Here is a 21,453-nt window from a genome sequence, read left to right on the forward strand (position 1 = left end):
TTGAAAGGACAACAACTTGACTTGGAAAAAAGCCCTGGAAGTACACACTGTTCCCCAATTAAGTCCTGTTCCCCTTCCCCAATAAAATCTTTAAAAAAAAAAAAAACACGAAAAAAACCACACACACTAGGCAACAATGAATGAAGCAGCTCAAAAGAGCAGTTAGAGTGTGGAAAAAACAGGCAGCTATTTTATCTCATTTGTTCCATTGTACCATACAAGGGGAGGGGTTTCCTCTTCTAGGCCTTAGAAAGGAGGGTGTGTAATGTGGACACTCCCTCCCAGCTTTGTCTGTTTCCTCAATCCTCCCCACTTTTCCTTCGTACAGGGCTCTCAATATAGTGCATCCCAGCCCCTTCTTGAGAAACTTCACCCTTCTCCTAAAGAAAAGGAGATTCAGTTCCTTTCAGTCCCGTGGCAGACAACATCAGGGCCCCTCTCATACACCTTCCCCATCCACTGTTCCTGTACATACTACCTTCCTTTACACACAGATGGTTCTCTACATCAAGCACCTGCAACTTTCCACCTGAGGCACACTTTGTTTTTGAAGCATGTTTGGCCTACTGGGAGCAGGCCAGGAATGGGGCAGCTGTTGGGAGTTAACAGCTCTAGGGGTAGCCCTTAATCTATGGTGGGGCAACGCTGAAGTGAGCTCTATGCAGGATTGAGCCTCAGCTGCCCATAGCAGTCATTTGCTCATTAACATACCTTGTGTTGGCTTTCTTTCCTCACTTCCCCAGTCTCCTCTGTTCATGCTTCCTGGGATTGTCACCTAATAACACTGTGTCCTCAAAAGTTAAATTATTTGTTCCGTCTTAAAAACTTGAGCATCTCATTAAAAAAAAAAGAACAAAAACTCAAGCATCTTAGGATTTGGTCAGATAACTGCCAGTAAGATTCTCCTCTGCAGTTTTTGCTGAAATCGGAAGGTTAGAACGTGGTTTGACAAAGTGAGTGAGAACAGGAGTGAGTTCTCCAATTCCCTTCACATTCTAGTAGCTTTTACTGCTCCTATGGAGTCTCTTATTTCTAATTTTGCATTTATTTTTTTAAAAGTGAAAAACATTGTTTTCAAGTCAAAGTAATATGTGTACATAATTATAAAACAAATAGTGCTAAAAAGCTTATAATGGAAAATACGAATTCCCCGCCTGACCTCTCCCTACTTTCCAGTCCCACTCTTCAGAGGCAACTAGTTTCATCTAATGTTTCTAGCTGTTTCTTCTGGTATTATCACCATATTTCTAAATAATATGCTCATACTGTTAAACCCTAAATTTTCAACATTAGACTTTATGGCTATTTCAATGTTTAATGTGTACCTTTTATGACTAAATAACTATGACTCCCAGCAGAGCCATATAGTATACTATGATTGCATCTCCTTTCTTATGCAAAAATTTTTGATTTGCCGGGAATTGTCTCATTTTTTTCATTTGTTTGGTTTTCTTTGTAGCTACTACTAATTTTTCCTTTTCCCTCAGTGGCTTTTTAGTACATTTCTCTCAAGGTCAAACACGTCCTCCTAGAGCCCTTTATCTCCCTTCTCATCTGGACTGGTTGCTCTCCAAGCCTGAAGTTCAACTGTCATCTGACATTCCCCTTTGTCAGTCTCCTGAGTTGAATGTTTTCCTTAATGCTATTCGTGGTCAAGAATATTTGGTTTACACAAAAGATAGCATTCTATACATATATACTTTTTTGTACTTTGATTTTTTACTTAACAATATATCCTGACCACAATTCTATGTAATTTCAGAGCAAACTTCCTCATTCTTTTTTAATAGCTGCTTAGTACTCCACTGTGTGAGTGTACTATAATTTCTTTAGCCAATTTCGTATGGGCATTTAAGTTGTTTCTAATACGTTGCTATTACAAGTAATGATGAAAAACCTTGTGTGTGTGTGTGTGTGTGTGTGTGTGTGTGTGTATGTGTGTTTTCTTATTGTTGGGGGTTATATTCAGGGTAAATTCTAGACATGGGATTGCCAGGTCAGAGGGTAAAATGCCTATCTTTTTTGTTAGATATTGCCAAATCTTCCTCCATAGGAATCACACCATTCTGCATTCCCACCAGCTAAAGGAAAACTCTGTTTATTCACTCCAACAACACTTTTGACACCAAATGTGCAGTGTTTTTCACCCCACACCAACTAATACTCCATCTCTTCAGACACCAATAGGGTGTCCTACAATTCAATTAAATTCTGGCACTAACTTCCTAGAGTTAGTGCAGAGCCCACAGATTAAGGGTTCAGCCCCCAAAACTGCCCCCACTTTAAACATTAATCACAAATCCAGGCCTCCTGTGCTTCTGACAGAGCAGCTATAAATCAGGGGTTCCCATGACCTGGTCCTCAGTTTGATAATTTCCTAGAATGGCTCACAGAACTCAGGGAAACACTTTACTTACTATTTCTGGCTTATTATAAAGGATACAACTCAGGAACAGCCAAATAGAATAGACGCATAGGGCCAGGTAAGTGGAGAAGGATGTGGAACTTCCACACTCTCTCCAGGTGCACCACCCACCCAGTATCTCAATGTGTTCACCAACCCAGAAGCTCCTTAAACCCTTTGGTTAGGATTTTTATGGAGGTTTCATGATGTAGGCATGATTGATTAAATCCTTGGCCATTGGTGATTGACTTAATCCCCAGAGCCCCCTCCCCATATACCTTGGGGGTGGGTTGGGTGGGATGTGGGGCTGAAAGTTACAACCCTCTCATTATGTGGTTGGTTCCTCAGGCTACCAGCGCCCATCCTCCAAAAGCCACCTCACCAGCATAAATTCAGGAAAGTTGAAAGGGGTTTATCATAAATTACAAAAGATGATCCGCTCACCCCTACACTCAGGAAATTCCTAGGGTTTTAGGAGCTCTGTGTCAGGAACCAGGGACAGGGACCCCGGTTTAATAGGCACTACCAGAGTTAGAGCAGACCCCTTATTATGTCACACCAGCAAAGTAGGAGAGTGCCTATTTCCCACACAGCCTTGCCAATAGAGTATGTGGTAAAACCTTTGAATTTCTGCCAATCTGATACATGAGAAATAGCATTACAATGTAGTTTTCATTTTCACTTCTCTCCTTCATGAGCGAAGTTGAGCATGTTTTCATAGATTTAAAAACCATTTAAATTAATGGCCAATGGTGTGAGTAAATGATCCCCTTATGCCTTTTGCCCACTTTTCTAACAGGGAAGGATTATTTTAGAAAAAGATACTGTAGTCATTAAATGTACACTCTAAACTGCTGTACTAAAGTGGCCCCACAATACAGTGGCTTAGGTAAGACAGCAGGTCATTTCTTTGTCATACAGCAGTAACAGGTGCGCAGCCCAGGGAATTAGTGTCTCTGCCATTCTCAATATGTGGCTTCCATCTCTGTGTCTAGGCCACTTCTCAATCAGCAGGAAGGGGGAATGTGAACAGAGCAACGTTTTTCCTTCTAAAGATGCAATCCAGTAGTGTAGTACACACCTCGCTACACTACTGTTTGCCTCCCATTGGCCAGAACTTAGTCACATGGCCACACCTAGCTGCAAGGAGGGAGACGAAATCTGGTCTTTGGCTGTAATCCTACTGAAGCTTAAGGGCAGGGTTTCCATGACTAACAGGAAGAAAGGGAGAATGGGTAGTATGGGGTACTTCAGGGAGTAATTAGAACTCTCTGTCCCAGTGCCTGCATGAATCATAACAAAGGACATTTATTGAGTGGTTATTATGTGCACACTCTGTTCTAAACACTCGGCATGTGTAAAGCTTTTAATCTGCACAGTTATGTCTGAGATGGGTACTATTCTATTATTATAGAAAGGAAACTTGTGGCAGAGAGCAGTCAGTTAATTTGCTCAGAATCTCACAGGCAATGAGTGATGGAGCCAGGACTGTCTGGTCCCAGAACCAATACTCTTAGTCACTATTTCATTCTGCTTCTGGGTCATATTTAGATATTTTGAGATATATTTTGCTCTCTGGGACCAGAGCTTTCTTTCCTCTAACACATAAATCTATTGTGCAACTTTCACACATGTTGCTCTCACATGCTTTTGTAGAAATGGGTACTGTTTGCCAGTAAAGGAATGCCATGTCTACATGGAAGCCTTATGGACTGCTCAGCCACCTTCCATATGGCCTGGCTGTTTGGTAGCTGGGATACCTGTCCTCTCGCCTTCCTTGTGTGACCTCATAACAATCCTCCATTGCATAAATAACTTCATCATGGCTCAGGTCCTTCCTACCTGAAAAAGCCCAAAAGTCACTCCTTTGTGTGTGAAGCTGGGAGCCTGGCCTTTGTCTTGTGCATGTTGATGCCGAAAAAAGAGGTTTAAGCCAGGGGAAGTCAGAAGCAGCCTAGTGATTTAGGAGCATCCTTAGGTAGCAATGTGGAGGGAATGTTGGAGGTGGGGGGGGGGAGAGAAACAAGAGGCCAATGCAAAACCTTAACCAAGTCAGGGAGAGGGAATGGAGAGAGGCTCCTCTTTCTTGTTTGGCACAGATCCTGGCCAGAACACCACATCCTTGTTTTTCAAATGGGAGTTCTTCACCATCTGGCCCCACATGCCTCTCTAGATGGGTCTCGCACTCTTCCATGCTATGCACCTCTCACTGCCCCCCCTCCCGCCCTTAAAAAGCCTGCACGTGTCCAGTGTGCATTGCCTTTGCTCATGTGGTTCCCAGGGCCTGCAATGTCTTTTTCTCCCCAGCGCTTCCAGGCAAATTCTTACTCATCCTTCAAGGCCCAAGTCAAATGCCACTTCCCCTGTGATACCTTCCGCTACTGCCCCAGACTTATTCCATTCCCACTGTGTTCCCATAGACTTCGTACACACATCTGTCATAGTAGTCATTGCACTGAATGTGTGTCAGTCTCTGCTACAAAATGGTGACTTCCTGGGGACAGGGATGAGCTTTATTCTCTTCATATTACCCTTTGTTCCCAGAGCACGTACAGGGTGCTTGGTATAGGTAGGCACTCAATAAATGACAATGAGTACGTAGTGGGGTAGATCTCAGCCTGATAGAGGTGGGCGCTCCCCACCTGCACCTTCCTGGATCAACCTCTAGAGGGAAGTCTCACACCACGCGTGGCTTCTCTAGCCTCCGCCCAGTTGCTTTTTTTCTACCCCAGGCAGCTCAGATAGATAGACCACAGATGATAGGTAGATGATGATTAGATTAGATAGATATAGATAGATAGATAGATAGATAGATAGATAGATAGATAGATAGATAGATAGATAGATAGATAGATAGATAGATAGATAGATAGATAGATGATATGGAGACTGGGGGTGTGGGGGGGGGAGGGGGAGAAGAGAGAGATCGGGTGGTTAGGCTCCGGGACCTGGGAATCTAACCACGCTGATTTAGGCGCTGGAGGCACTGCCGACCCATCCCTTTGGTATAAGCTTAGGGCCTAGGAAAGATGTTTAAAACATAGAAAAAAGTTACTGGTTTTCAAAATGAAAAAAGGAAATTGCAAAATGGAAATTCATAAATATTTAAAGAAATGGCTTTAAAACAAAATATCAACCAATCAACTGCAACTCCACTTGTACCTAGCTTATGTATAAATTACATTTTAGGTGAGATGTGAGTGCATCTTACTATTTTTGACACGATGTGGGCACTCCTAAAATGTCAAGGGCCCTCGATGCCCTTGACAAGGCCCTGGGAGGGAGTAAGAGCAATGGAGTGTTCAGTGGCCCCTCAGACTCTCGCCAGAGGGCTCAGGGCTCTGCTCATTAACTCAGCTTCCCTCTGAGTCAGAGGCTGCAGATCCAGGCCCCCCTCTTTCCTCTGAGGGCTCCGGAGCCAAGCCCATGAAGATGTTGGTCAGTGAGAAAGGCTGCCTTCAACTACTATCTTTCTTTATCTCAAGATAACTTGGGAATGGGTAGTATTGCATTTACTTCAGTTCCTACACTGGGGAGATGCTGATAGGAAAAGGCTCTGTCCCCTGGGACTTCTGGCTCAAGGGGTGAAATGGACAGGAGATAAGAACAGAACTGAGTTACTTGGAATTCAAGTCAGTACCAGTCAGGGTCTCTAAAGCACTCAGTGGGGCCCAGGAGGCTTCTGGGAAGAGGCAGCAGTTTGAATGGGCCTTGACAGGTGAGTCAGTATTGCACAGGCAACACATGGAGCATCTTAAAAAAGCAGGAGAGAGGGAAAGGAAAACTAGTTGGCTTGTTCTTCAGGCTTTACAGAATTCCTGGAGTGTTATTGTCTCCAATTTACACACGAAGAGACTGAAGTTCAGGGAGTTAATTATAATAGTAACAAGGGCTGCTTATTGAGTGCTTACTTCCAGTCAGACCCCGTGCTGAGCCCTATACATATATTGTCTCATTTAATCCTCTCGATAACCCCAATGAGAGGTAGATGTTATTAGGTTTATTTTACAGATAGACCTCTTACTGAGGTCAGAGAGATTAAGCTAGGTTGCTGAAAGTCAGGATTCAAGGGCAAGGCTGGCTGACTTCAAACCCAGTGCTCTTAATCACTGCCTCATACCCTCTTCCAAAGTGGCCTGCTCTATTTCATGGGGCTCTTAATTTATTGAGTGCTGACAATCAATGTGTCAGACAGTTCTAAATGCTTTACACATTTTAACTCATCTCGCTGAAGTAGGGACTATAATTATCACTGCCATTTACAAATGGGAAACCAAGGCCAAGAGAGGCCAAGTAACTTGCCTAAGGTTGCTGCCAGGCTGTTTGGTTCCGGACTCTGGGCTCTTTGCCACGATGCTCTATTAGACTGCTGGGACCAGTGACAGATGACGCAGTGGGGTAGAGAATGGGAGGGAGGGAGGCAGTGGTATGTGTGGTATGTGAGGGAGATGGGAGAGGAAGGAGAACCCAACCACAGGAGATAGTCACCTTGTTTTTCTCTGCTGTTTCCTCTGTAGGAATTCAATGCTGAGTTCCTCTGAAAACTACTACATACCTCCCCAAATATCTTTTCCTTAACAGGCATTTTGTTGAAGTGGTTTTTAATTAGCAAATACAGCTGCTTTGCAAATAGGGTTCCTTTTCCCTTGTGACCAAGGCCGCTGGTCTGCTGGAGCTTCCCAAATGGCTAGAACAGTCCAACATGAGGAAGCACTTGGTGGAGAAGGACATGAGCAAGAAAGGGCTGGACAGGGGGAATGGCTGGTGGGGACACAGTGAAAGATTGAACTGAGTCATGGAAAGGAAGCCCTTTGTGGCTCTGGTCCCTAGTATAAATTTAGGGTCTTTGGGGCCAGTTCCAGATTTCCTGACTCAAAGGGAAATAATGAGGACAGATTTATGGAGGTAGAACGATCCTATTCAGAGAAAGGAAAACTGTAGGGAGACAGAGCGCATTAATAATTAAGCACATGAGTTTTGAAGTTAGACTGTCTGAATTCAAATCTCAGCTCTGTTACTCTATGACCTTGGGTAATTTTTTCAACCTAAGTCTTGGTGTCCCATCTGTAAAATGGGTATATTAACGATACTTTTAATCATTAATTGTTCACATATTAATGATGAATCGTTTGTTGTGGGGATTAAAATGACCAAATACAAAGTGCTTAACACAGTGCACTCAATGCCTATTATTTTATCCGAATAAAAGGAGATATTGTATAGGAGATGGGAACAATAACAAAAACAACCATATTGTTCAGTATGTATTAACAGAGACTGAAGTTGGCTACAGGAAGAATATCCTAACAACAAAGGGTATGAGGCCTGAGCAAATTGTAAAATTTCCTCAGTTTCCTTCCAAGAGAGGTTTTCATCTCAGGGGTAGTCATTCCTGGAGGCGAGGCCTGGAGGAGATGCCCTGGTGATGGGTGGTGATGGGCGGGTCTGTTTGGCTTCCTGAATCCATGACAGTTGATAAACAGATGCTGTTTGGCATTGCATGGGTTTTACAACCAGGAGATGGAGCACCTGCGTTGCCAAGGTGCCCATTTAAAGCTAGCTATCTCCTGGATCTGAGTAAATTTGTTTAAAACCACCTGGGCCTCTACCTAAACCTCCCTACTGCTTACCATTAACAGTTGCCTCTCTTGGGCTGAGCTCCAGCTGAGCTGCAAAAACTCCTGGAAGGAAGAAAGGAAGGGAGAGGTGGGGTAGCAGGGATGGTCCCCTGATGGAGGATGGGCCTGGATCTGGGGTTGGATGTCACTAGGCCTCTTTAGGAGGATTTCTCTTGACTTGAAGATAAGGAAAGCCTGGCTATCAGCAAAGAATTACTGAAAGTCAGGGATGGCAAATGGTGAGGAAGGCCCTGGCCAAGCAGTTCTTATCTTAGGAAAAGTTTCAGAGTTGTTGTCACTTGCAGGGAATTTCCTGGACTATGAACTTTATTGCAGACAGGACAAAATGGCTGGGAGAGAGGAAGTTAGCCTTAGGCTCCACACCCACCCCTCCCATTCCCCCACAGCAGGATTTGCTGTTTCCCAACAGTACAGTGTTATTACAAACTTAAACCCTGGTCCAGCCTGGCCTCCTGGGACTGCAAGCTTCACCAAGTCCTCATCCTCACTGAGCCTTGACTCCCTTGACAAAGGGAGGGATGACAACAGCACTTACATGACAATAAACACTCAGTGTATGTTGGATTTAAATAATAAATGATGACTCCTGGGGTCAGAGATTTGCAATGAGGAGGGACAGAGAACACAGTCTGTCCCTGTTCTTGGGAGCTGATTAGAGGAACAAGACAGGCATAATTCCAAACAAACGCAATCGGAAAATGCCTTTTCCAGCCAATGGCAGGAAGTTAAAGCACAAATCTTGGAAACAACTTCCAGTTCCTTTTTGCAGTATATTTTGTCACATTTTTGCATTGGTTTTCTTTCCCCCATCTATTTGGAAATGCTGTTCAAATGAAGGTGTGTCCCTAGGGCTCCCACAAGCTGACAACAGGAAGCAGCAGTCAGGAAGCACATGTTCTGGACCCACTGGCAGATGCCAGGAAGTTGACCATTTAATTAGCAAAGCATAGGGTGACAGGCAGGGACTAGATGGGGCTGCCTGAAGAGTAGGCAGGGATCACTGAATTCAACACAAGGGACCCAGCTAATTCTCCACAGTGCTTCTACAACCTAGAACCACAGGAATCATTCATTCTAGGATACAAATCTGATTACTTCACGCCCCTGTTAAAAACTTTCAAAAGCTCTCTCTTGCCCATCATAGGGCCAAGTCCAGACTATTCCCCAGAACGGTACACAAGGCCCTTCCCAGACTGGCTATGTCACTAAGTCCCACTGGGAACATTATGCTCTTATCACATGAATGGTGGCAATCACCTCATTTCGACATGCTCTTTTGAAGCTCCTGTTGTTGTTTTTGAAACTTTTAATTTTGAGGTAATTGTAAACTCATATGCAGCTATAAGAAATACTATGGAAAGATCCCTTTTTGCAGTTTCCCCCAACATCTTGCAAAACTTTAGTAAAATATCACAACCAGGATATTGACATTGGTACAATCTATCCATCTTATTCAGATTTTCTATTCACATGTGGTTCTCATTCACATGTGTATTTAGTTCCAGGTAATGTTATCCATGCGTAGGTTTGTGTATTCACCAGAAATAGTCAAGCTGCAGTTCTATCACAAGGACTTCTTGCATAACCCTTTATATCATCCTTCCCTCCCCTTGCCTTGACCTAACTGCTGGCAATCACTAATCTAGTCTCCATTTCTATAATTTTAAAATTTCAAGAGTGTTAGATAAACACAATACATAGTATGCAATTTAAAGTGCTTTTCAAATTTAGGATAATTTTCTGGAGATTTCAGTCAAGTAACTACATGTATCAGATTGCTGAGTAGTATTTCATTTCAGCCTTTTTCCTGAGTCCTCCTTAATTTTTCCCCACCCACGAGCCACTCATCTTTTAATATAAGATTGAAATCCCATCTTCCCACCTCCCGCATTTGGTACATATTATTGCAATTATTTGTGGTATGCTCAGCTCACACCTATTCTTTTTTGGTGTCTCCCTCTCCCACCGCCCAACCCTCCACATTCTCAAGCAAGTTAAGAACAGCCAGGTGTATATTGTTTTAACAGAGTAGCATTTTTTTTTGTTTTAAGGAGGGCGCAGCTCACAGTGGCCGATATGGGGATAGATCCGGCAACCTTGGTGTGATTAGCACCACGCTCTAACCAACTGAGCTAACCAGCCCCCCCCAACAGAGTAGCTTTAAAAAACAATAAAACAAACAAAAAAACCCACAGAGCTATAGGTAGCAATCATTTTATATCATGTGGTCCATGAGGCAGAGTCAGCCTAGAGTGAAAGAGAAGTGTTGAAGAAAAGGCTGAAAAGCAGGGTGAGAGATGGCAAGGGAGGATATCTCTGTGTTACCTACAGCTCCAGACCCCAGTGGGGTTCTGAGATGCTCCTATAGCCTTACAAGCACCATCCATTCCCCATCCCGAATCCTTTCCCTTCCGAGCTCAAATGAGCTTGTTAGATGGGATTCAACTAGACTGTAGTGCCTTTCAGGACAGAAACTGGTTTCTTTTTGTGAATATGCTATTACTTTTGCTTAGAAGTACTTCGCATTCTGGGCCAGCTTCTCTGCCTTCACTTCTCCTTCCCCCTTTGTGGACACCTTCAGGCTACCCTCCCTATTTTGTCTGCCATTTCTGTCCCCCAACCTCTTCCAAAGCACACCCTTATCTGACATCACTTACTCGGACTTTGATCACACCTTAATTAACACTCAGGTCCCACAACGCTTCTGTCCTCAATTTGCAGGATGCCATCTGTGGGGACAAAGCCCCAAAAAGTGGTTTTCAGGCTCTCGGCCTCACATAGAAAGGTGCTGGCTCGGGTAGTAAATGGCCATTAACTGTGATCAAATGGCCATCAGCTGTGGCTAGTTGGCCATCAGCTGTAACCCGTAAGCCATTGGCCACTAATATAACTGCTGTGGCTACGCTAGCAGAAAAAAATGGGGACTAGCAAGAGCGGATTGCAGAGAGGCGGATGCCGCCGGTGAGAATATATTGGTTTGACTCCCCTACTTATGGCTCCATGGGTGTTCCTTTTTGGCCTCACCATGTCCTGCGTTCTTATGTGGGGAACGGGAGCTGAGACCCCGCTGGACGCCCTGCACAACAAATGGCACAGCGAGCAGGGTCCCCGGCACACCATCCCTTATCTTTGTGTCCTTAAATTGCTTTGGTGAGTGGCTATCTCTTTTCCCCATCAGATTAGGAGACCCCTGAAACCTGAGACTCTCTCCCCTAGCAGTTTGAGAGTTCCCTAAGGGCAGAGAGAATGTCTTCATTAATCTTGTAGATTCCTCAAGGGAAGGACTTGTCTATTTTTGTAATCCGGGCTGTCTACTAGTTCTGCACACTGTGGGCGCTCAATGAACGTTGATCAACTGAGTAAATAATAGACTTAGTCCCCTGGAGCATCGTACGCTTTGTTTCCACAGCGAGAAAGGAATAACATTAGGCAGAGAAGGCCGGATCCCTTAAACATGATTACCCGGGATTTGTGGGCTGGTGATTCTTTCCCCCACCTTTATTGGGTACATTCATCTCCACAGAATAGATATTCCCAGACACCACTAATGCTGCTGGCCAAGCGGTGGGTCACCATTAATTGTCCTGACCCCGTTAATTACAACGAAGCTGCTGTCTGCAGCCCCAAATAGGGGGAGAACCCAACACTGTTATGGCAGTGGGTTGTACTGAAATAAGTGTATGCCAAACAAATTCAACAGTGTTGAACTGGCTCCGTACTATCTATATTTAAGATACCCTACCCTGAGCCAATGTATGACCTTAGCAAGTTATTTTTTTAAACCTTTAAAAATATAACATCTTGAGATAGAATTCACACAGCATACAATTCAGCCATTTCAAGAGTATAATTCGATGGTTTTTAGTACATTCAGAGTTGTGCAACCATCTCCATAATACTTTTTAGAACATTTTCCTTATGCCCAAAAGAAACTCCATACCCACTAGCAGTCGCTCTCCATTTCTCCCAACCCCCAGCCCTAGGAAAACACTCATCTATTTTGTTTCTATAGAATACATCTGCCTGTTCTGGCATTTCATATAAATGGAATAATACAGTATGTGGCCTTTTGTAACTGGCTTCTTTCACTTAGCATGTTTTCAAGGTTCATTCATGTTGTGATATATATTAGTACTTCATTCCTTTTTATTACCATTTAATTTTGCCAAATAATATTGAATGGATATACCATATTTTATTTACCTATTCATCAACTGATGGACATTTAGGTTTTTTCCAATTTTAGCAAGTTATTTGTTTCAACTTATTAATCTATAAAAACATGAGATACATTTTAAACTATAAGACACAACATGCATGTAAAGACATTTTTTTCAATATTTATATAAGATCAACTAAGGAGAGCACTGGGGGTTAGTGTGACTTCCCTGAGTGTGTAGCCCATTGTTGGTTAACTCAGGGACATTAGGTATCTCTTTGGGTTTGATCTCTATGTAAATCCATTTTGCTTTTTTCCTAGTAATGGACTGCTTCTCTTATCCCCAGTTTATCAACTCATTAGCATTTGTTGCTAGGAGACCAGGTTAGGGTACGCTTAGCTCAGTATAATCCACTGCCACTGTAGAAAATTACTCGAATCATAGGAGAATGATGTTTAGACATTAGGCAGTTTCATTTCATCCCAATTTTTAGCAAGAACAGGGAAAAGGGTTGAAGCTACAGGTGTCCTAAGGGATGTAGGTTTACCGAATATCTTGCCGACTCCCTCTTCTGATTTTAGGTTAGCTTTCCTTCCCCACTCACACTCAAATGTGCTAGGGTGACTTTATCCCACTGCCCATAAAGTAAGTGTGCTAAGGTGATGCAAAAACATTTTAATATTAGACCAAGAGAAAATGAGTTAGGAAGGAAAACTTGTGGCCATCAGAAGTAAAGATTCTAAAATTTAATTTAGATATAAATACGATTTTGCTCCCATACTTCCCGCTTTTTTCTTTTTTTTTTTTTTGCAGGTATTTTACAGCTATAAAACATGTGGGTATGAGAGGTGTAGAGGGAAAAGGCTGGGGTGAGGAGTGGATTATATAAGAATGATTGTTTCCTTTACCACTAGTAGCTGCCTGGAGCATAATTTCCCCTTCAAAGCCTTGGTAAGAGCATCTGGGGATAATGAACAGTGGTTAAAGATGCTTTGTTTTACATCCAGCAAAAAGGATCATTAACACCTCAACTGTTTTTTTTACCAAGCCTGTGGAAGGGCTCCTGCTGCTGTTGACAATCATGGTAACCCTCAGGGTGGCAGGGGCAAAAGGGTGGGTAATTCACCAGAAAATGATATTCACTGATTTGGATTATGTGCACCACTGCTCGTCTCCATTCATGTGCTTAATTAAAAGCTGACTAGTACAAAATAAGTGAAATTGCAATTCTTCGCTGGAACTATCTGGGGAGCAACAGAAATTTTGCAGGGAGGCAGGGTATCTGCCAGAAAAACTGCATTACCATCTTCCCATTATATTTCTATTCTAGAGTTAGTCTTAATGCCACATCTGATTCTTATGGGGCAAAAGGCTTATGAGGCCAACAGACATCTTATTGAAATGATGATACAGGAGGAGTGGTAGTATCATTTCATCTTCCTTTTATCAGAGGAGAAATAAAGGCAAGGAGCTGTGACTAGGACAATACAGTTAGTTTAAGGCATGGCTCCGATCACATTAGGGAAAACCCCAGAAGGAATGTGGCCATAGTGGGCTCAACCTTATCCATGACATCATGTGAACATCATTCAGAAGTTTTTGTAGAAGTCTCTACAGTGACCAGCTGGTTAACTGCCTGGGAGTCATTTCCATTTGTTCAGTCCCTGGGGGGAGAGAAAATGGAACTGTTTTCTTACTGTTCAATTAGGAAAATCTGGGTGGAGGGAATTGAATTTAGTTCATGAAAGGAGCCAAAATCCACACTGCCCCTTTCAAAAAATGCGTGGAAAGTTACAGCAAGAAGTCAGGGCTCCAGATTTCTCATACTAATGCTTCATCACCTCCCTTTTCACCTCAAGATAACTGCCATGACACTTGTCTGTTGACTAGTAACAACAGGTGAAGAGAAATCATTGGTGGGGTCCACAATTCCCACAATTCTTTTGATTATACTTTTCCATAAGCTTAAAAATAAAACGCCATAAACTCAAGGTTTATGTTAAATTACCAAAGTCCGTGAAACAGAGGACTAGTTTATTTTTAGTATTAAAGAGATTAATGTTAGTTCTCATTATTCTGTCATATCTATATTCAAACTCACCTGCTCAGAAAGTTGCAAACCCATACAGTTTCTAACAACGCCTAACAACCATTAAGAAAGGACTTACGACAATAACAATTAGGTGCATAGGAAATATCAAAGTAGAAAATGCCAATCAGAGGTATCCAGAGAGAAAGGCTTTCTGTGATTGAAGTAATATTTCATGCCCATGATTCGGGAATAAGGTGCTTCTATTGGAAAATGAGAAATCAAGAAAAGAAACCTTTGGTATCCAAATTGGATGCCTGAGTTCTCTGCCATGCCATATTTTGGTTAGTCTAATGCAATTAGTTGGAGATAGGCCTGAGGAAGAAGAAGAAGAAATTCTCAACCTCTGGTCAATCTCCAGCCCCAGGGTTAGGACTGAGGACTGAGTACAAATACACTGCCTTTAGTGGCTGTGGGACAACTTGGAAAACTAATCACTTAGTAATTGAGTCAGGCCTGTTGTGAACAGCCAGTTCTGTCCCCGGGCCCCTGTACGGGAGGCCCTTGGGAGAATGGGCACCATAAGTGAGAGTTCTGTGCTTTAAAAGATGGTAACCTACATGGATAGAAGTAATAGCCCTTAACACGATCCTTCAGATAATCGAAATAACTCTATCTTTAGGGCAGCAGGACTGAAAACATCCCTAATAATTTCATGTTAGGCAGGATCTTGAGTCACACTCATAGTAAAAGCTATAGGTCCTATTATATAAAATCTATGTACAGTCTAGATCCAAGAGGCTAGGACACTTATAGAGTGTGGCAGAACACATGGTCTTCAAAGATTTGCTTTTCTTTTGCTGAGAAGCTCTTGTCACAAATTGGACAATTCAAATAAAGGGTCTGGATGTGCTGCTCCTCCAAGGTGTGATCACACATGTCATCAGCAAAGTCTGATGTGCAGGTGGGGCATTTCTTGATGGAGAGCTGAGAGGAAGAACAAAGGGGTCAGTAAAAAGGAGACCACATCTATCTTAGTTTCCACTATATCCTTAGCACCTAGCATAATACTTGGCACATGGTAAGTGCTCAAGACAGAGAATGAACGAACAAATTCACATTTGGAGATACTCACTGCGGATTTCTCTAACCCCAGGACTGAAAGGACCTAATGTCACTGAAGCAGTTAAATAGCTTCTAGCCTGGAAGGGGCACTGGACATACCTTGTTTGGCTAGCTGCCTGGCTCACATTTCCTCCCTAGTCCTGCCACCAAACTCAACTCACAGTGGAGTTCTTGAGCGGAATGCTGATGGAGGAACTGTGATTTCTTCTCCCCACCTCAAAAGGCTCACTCAGCTTTGGGCGCTGAACAAACTGACCCAGCTGACTTCTGGAGTTATCAAAATGAACCCGTTTCCCTATGGTTCTCCTATGAATTGGAGCAGTAAGGGAAATTTTCTCAAGGGTTTGATGTGGTCTGTCTCATGATTCAAAATACTTACCAGGCTGGGGGCAGAACTTTCTTGGATACCTGAGGGTAATAAAAAAGGTTTTATTCCATGAAAACATATCCCTGTATTCTCTAATTGTTGTTATAGCAGTTGTTTTCTGTAACGCCCATTGTTCCCTTTCTCCCCACTGCCTCTGACTCTTTATCTCTCATATAAACCATTTATTTCTGATGGAGGGTGTCTAGGTCAATGATAAGGGAAAAAAATGAAAAAAATAATGAACTATATTACGTATATGTTATGTTGTCAGAAGAAAATAATAAACCTATTTTCAATGTGTGGAAAATGAGATTTTAATACAAATAGTAATGATTTAACAAGGAGACCGTCTAAGAATAGATTTTAAGATTAAATCCATGCAGTTATTTTTTCAAATTAAATGCTTAAACATCTTTTTAAAGAAAAAAATAAACTTGTACCCCTGCCTGCTGTGGAGATCTGATTGTGACTCTTGAGAGAACATGATTGCTTTCAACTGTCTAAAAACGAATGAGGTATCATATTGCTTTGGGAGATAAAAGAGGAAACTTCCCTGTTTGGCAAGGACATCTGTTCCCCGGTCCTTGAGCGACGAGAGGGGGGGACGTTGCCTGAGCGGGGGTCTCTATGAAGCATTCTCCTACCCTTGGTCAGGCCATCAGGTGGCCACTGCCACTGCCCATTCTCAGGCAGCATTACCCATCTCTTGTGCTTCCATTTCCAAACCTTAATTAGCTTCCTCAGCTTTGGATGTGTTTATCTTCCACTTAGACACATTTCTCTGATTTATATATTTGGAATATAGCCACGGGACTCAATTTGTGTATGCTGCCTCTAGGCGAATGATCTGATTTGCGTCTTCTAGATTCAGATTTATTTCTCAATTAACACTTCTTGCCTGGCAATCTTTCTATTGGGTCCTCAGCGTCCGCCCAGCAAGTCTTAACAATGAGACTGTTCTTAATTAGCATCTCAGATACAAAAAATATTGCGTGGGGGGAAGAGATGCAGCCAGGGGCATTTCAGCTCGAATGGCAAAACTGTCTTACCAGAATATGGGTTTCCATAGACGAGTCCTGGGTTTTGTCCTGGGCCTCCTTGATCTGCAGTAGGCACTTGATATGGCAAAGAGTCAAAATCGAGATCCATGTAACTCATCAATCTGCCGTTCTCCCTCTTCAAAAGCTAAGGAGAGAATATTTATAAAGACGTGTTGAAAGACAACAACAGAGAATGACCCCCAAGGAACTGGTTAGGGGATGCCCGATTACAGGCTGTTCTTAATTAATAATGCGGAGAAACCCAGGAAATGATAAACCTTTTGATTTTCAAAAGGGCAAGCAGTAGCCTCCATGCCCCAAAGATTTGAGTTCTTGACATCTGAATTTAAATACATACTGAATTTTGTTTAGATTAATGCAAAATAGAATTTTAAATCTCTAAATACACACCAACTGAAGGGGGTACAAGAGTTATGTGGCTATAATATGAGGGTGATAGGAGCTATATTAAGATGGAAACTGTTTTACATTATTGAAAGCAAAATGCTTTTTTTAGTCTCTTTCCTAGAACAATTTTTTTTATATAACGTGAATATTCATCCGATGTAATTTTCCCTTCCTTATGTTTTATCCCATCAAATATACCAACAGAGACAGTTAAAAGAAGGAAGAGAGGGAGGGAGGGAGAGAGAGAATAAGCTACAACGGAGGCAGACAGCATTTAAAATTCTTAGAAAACAGAAAATTAGTAAACGGCCCATTACATCTTAAGAGGGCTTTATTATAGTTCTTAATAAAACTTTCTAATATCAGATCTTTTCCTTCTTGTTGTAATTTGTGTGCGCACTTCCTCCCCACCCCTGCCCAGCCCCATCAGACTATCCCAGGAAAACAGGGATTTCAAAGTCAAGATATAGGTGCTTATTTAAATTAAAAGGTTGACAATGACAGGGCCAGAAATAGACAACAAATGCCTTCCTCAATACTGAAACACACTGGCATAAATAATGAAATGAAAAGTAGAAATGATAGCTTGGAGGTGTGGCCCAGAATGGTCAGAGAGAGAGCAGAGGTGGAGAACTGCCAGAGAGGTAGATCTGGGAGTAACCTGAATACGAGGACACCCATGCTTTGATGCCCTGTAAGAAAATGAGAGTGGCTTCAAGGGCAGCCACTTCATTTGCTGCCATCATCCTCAATCAATCGATCAATCAATCAATCAAATAACAACCTGTGTTTAATACACAACAGAAAACAAATACTGGTTGGATGAATGAATGAATGCACAGCGTTTATTAGGGGCCTACCATGGGTAGACCACTGGTACAGACCACTCCTGCTCCTGGTTTGGCAGCAGAAAAGAGGAAAAAGTTGTGCTGAAGGAAATGGGTTCCTCAGCTAGCATAAAAGTGACGTAAGACGTTAACACTCCAAAGACAATACTTACAATAATGGTGAAGTTAAAGCCAAAAATAGTTAAGTTAGATCTCCACCAAGGCTCTTCCTTTCAAGTTGACTATTGCTATGGCAAACAAGTTTGTCATAGAACAAAGAGAGGGTTTTGTGGTAGATTAGGAAAACTGATTAAATTTACTCGGTTTAGAAGCAACTGTCTCCCCCACTGTCTAGGAAGGGGTTCTTTTATTTAACTTTTTATTTTATCACCACATCTTTGGGTCGCCCTGCTCCTTCCCCTTAAACCCCTGGGGTTTTCTACCCTCTTTTACACACTTACATCATTTTCTCTTTCAATGCTCTCTTTCTCTCTCTGCAGAACATCGTATATAATCTTGTTCTCACTCAGTCTTCTTGACAGGTCCAAGTTCTGGTCCTGTCAATAATAAAAAAAAGAAAATCAGGATTTGGATCACATAGGGTAATCTGGATTGGGGGTGGGGGTTGTAGAACAAGGAGATCACAGAGGCTCTAGCTTTCCAAAGTGGTCGGACTGAGGTGGGGAAGAAGGGAACTGGGGTAGGGACGAGTGTTTCTGTGGAGGGGACACTGACTAACAGAAAAGAGACTTTAAATGCCTAAAGGCCTGGGCTGGCATTGAGATGCGGGTTTCTTTTGGTTTTGCTGGGAGTATAAGTGACCAGAGAGAGAAACAGTAAGCTTGGGGAAAACCTCAAGACTGACTTATCAAAATCAGGGGAAAATGGAACCTGGTTTAATCCCACCCAACCATAGAAAGAGTCATTTCTGTCTTGAATAAACATCTCAATCAATGTAGCATGAAGCACTTAAGAGTCAGATTGGCGTGACTCCCTCGCAGTGTGAGGAAGGGCATGTAGATTCAAGTTACACTGAGGAAGGAACCCTGGAAGGCATTTATCCAAGGCTACCGGGAACCCACACTGGAGTCTTGGGCTTCCCAGTATGATGGGTTGACCTGATGAGTTTCATGGACCCCAAACCCCTAGGCATGCTTCAATGCTTCCCATCTCCTACCTACCTACATACATGTGCAGATACCTCACAAAAACACTTTAAGCTAATCCTGCCAGTAGTGGGGTTTTTTTCAAGATTTTTTATTTGAATGCTGGTGCCCAAACTGCTGTGCACTTTTAGCCAACCCTGAGGTAGTAATGAGAGAGGGGCTACCCCGTAACAGTGCTAACTGCAGGTTCCTGGCTCCCCATCCCCATTGGCTCCTGTTGGCTCTTCTGGTCCTGCTTCACTTCCTCAAAAGGCAGAAATAAGGGCTATCTGAGTCTGCACAGAAGCCTGCTCAATGGTTACAAAACCTTCTGAGACCCATGGCTGAGCTGGGGCCTGTTTCCGGAGATTCCCAGGCTGGTTTCTGGCCACACACTCCATCCCTCCTCTTTTTAGCAGAAAGATAAATTTCTCTCCTTAACAAGGGTGTATGATCCTCTGGGCTTCATTAAGAACCACAAACCTTCACACCCCTGGCTTCCTGGGCCCCTTATCTCTGTCACCTATCAGCGCAGCAGCCCTGAATTGCCTGATCTGCTTGTGGAGCCGCTGACACTCTTTGTACTTCTCTAAGAAACAGGCTCTCCCGGCCTCTACCTTTGCCTTTAGGCGTTCCACCTCTTGTACTAACTGCTCCTTCACTGCTGTTTTCTTGTTCCTAGGCTCCTGAAGTATAAGACACGGTACTCATAGTTAGGGGCCTTTTGGATGCATGAGAAATAAAGAATTGCTTTCAGACCACTGGGGAGCCCCTAGGTCTTGAAAAATACTCCACAAAACCATACCGTGTTTCCCCGAAAATGAGACCAGGTCTTATATTAATTTTTGCTCCAAAAGACGCATTAGGGCCTACGTTCAGGGGATGTCATCCTAAAAAATCATGTTAGGGCTTATTTTCCGGTTAGGTCTTATTTTCGGGGAAACACGGTACCTGCCACATGGAGGTAGCTGTCATCACCATAAGGCCTCTTTTCTAACACTATATTATAGGCAATTATTAGTCAATTAAACTTTAATTACCATCTTACTATAGCTCAGAATAATTTACCATGATAATTTCTAATATTATATTGAAACAAAATTTGTTTTGACTGCTGTAATATTTTCTTATCATAGAGCTCAACTCTATAATCATTAATTTGTCAACTTGCACAATAACTCTTTAAGAAGGAGATGGGGGCAGCCGGTTAGCTCAGGTGGTTAGAGAGCTGTGTTCTTAACAAGGTTGCCGGTTCAATCTCCACTTGGGCCACTGTGAGCTGCGCCCTCCACTACTAGATTGAAATAACTACTTGACTTGGAGCTGAGGGGTCCTGGGAAAACACACTTAAATAAAGTTTAAAAAAAAATAAAAGAATTTCCTTTAAAAAAAAAAAAAAAAAGGAAGGGATAGGGTTATTTTGTGTGATTCCTAGCCCAAAGCTCTGTTTACTATAACTTGTCATGAAGTTTAACTTCCAATATTCTTTATTACCCATCACACATCAGAAATGCCCATCTCTCCAAAACATTCTTACATGGCAGATTCTCTGTCCTTTGGGTAGAGTATAAAAAGTCCAGAGGTAAGTGCTAGCCTAATATGTCTTATTTCTCCTTTCCATCACTTGAAAATAGACCCTTATCCCCCTTTTTTTCTGTAGGCTCTCTCCCACATAGTTATCCAAAGACAGACATACCATTAACGCCTGCTGTTTCTCCGTTGCAGAAGCTTCTTTCTGCTTCAACTCTTCCACTGTCTGCTCGAGCGTCCTCTGGTACTCCTTCTGCACGAAAACACATTTCAGTACCATTGCTGGAAACATGCATACATGCACTGGGGAAGGGCCTGCTGAGCTAATGAGCAAGTAGGATACAGAAAAGAAGCAAGTGTTCTCTTATTAATTTCTAAGAAAAGCCATGAAATACCTCATTTCAGATGGCTTCCTCTAGGACCCTTCCCAGAGTGATATGATAAAGAGAGAACAATATATATATAATCTCTTTAAATACCTAAAAATGTTATTTCCTTCCAGGACTCTCTACCTGTTCAGTTAAACTGAGAAAGAGCCGGTCATTCTCTTTTTTCAGATGTTCCAACTGCTGTGTCTTATCTTGATTTCCCTGAACAAGCTTCTCTATTTCTTTCTCTTGAGTTGTCAGCTGGGCCTAAAGCAAAAATAGTGAATACAATCAAGATATAAAGAAGGAAAGCTAACCAGGAATAATGCTTTTAAATATACAGTAACATAAAGAGATGTATGTTCCCTAGCAACTCCCAACTGCCAAATATCCTTTAGAACTTCTTCCCTT

At 42.5% G+C, this 21,453-nt stretch overlaps 1 protein-coding gene across 8 annotated transcripts in view; it reads right to left on the reverse strand.

Annotated features, from left to right (window-relative positions):
• Positions 1-11,874: 11,874 nt before the first annotated feature.
• CALCOCO2 (calcium binding and coiled-coil domain 2) overlaps positions 11,875-21,453 on the reverse strand; it is a 33,663-nt gene continuing 24,084 nt past the window's right edge. For 7 of the 8 annotated variants that reach the window (XM_081028658.1, XM_081028665.1, XM_081028664.1 and 4 more), the window contains 6 exons: positions 21,187-21,309; positions 20,841-20,927; positions 18,461-18,556; positions 16,774-16,909; positions 15,737-15,765; positions 11,875-15,219 (listed from right to left, as the gene is read on the reverse strand). In XM_081028658.1, the coding sequence (XP_080884784.1) occupies positions 15,043-15,219; positions 15,737-15,765; positions 16,774-16,909; positions 18,461-18,556; positions 20,841-20,927; positions 21,187-21,309 (648 nt within the window). In that variant the 3' untranslated portion in view covers positions 11,875-15,042. The remainder of the gene's footprint in view (positions 15,220-15,736; positions 15,766-16,773; positions 16,910-18,460; positions 18,557-20,840; positions 20,928-21,186; positions 21,310-21,453) is intronic. The other variant, XM_081028663.1, reaches the window with a different exon arrangement.

This window comes from Rhinolophus hipposideros (genome assembly GCF_964194185.1).
Source record: "Rhinolophus hipposideros genome assembly, chromosome: 20".
In the NCBI taxonomy this organism is placed as follows: domain Eukaryota; kingdom Metazoa; phylum Chordata; class Mammalia; order Chiroptera; family Rhinolophidae; genus Rhinolophus; species Rhinolophus hipposideros.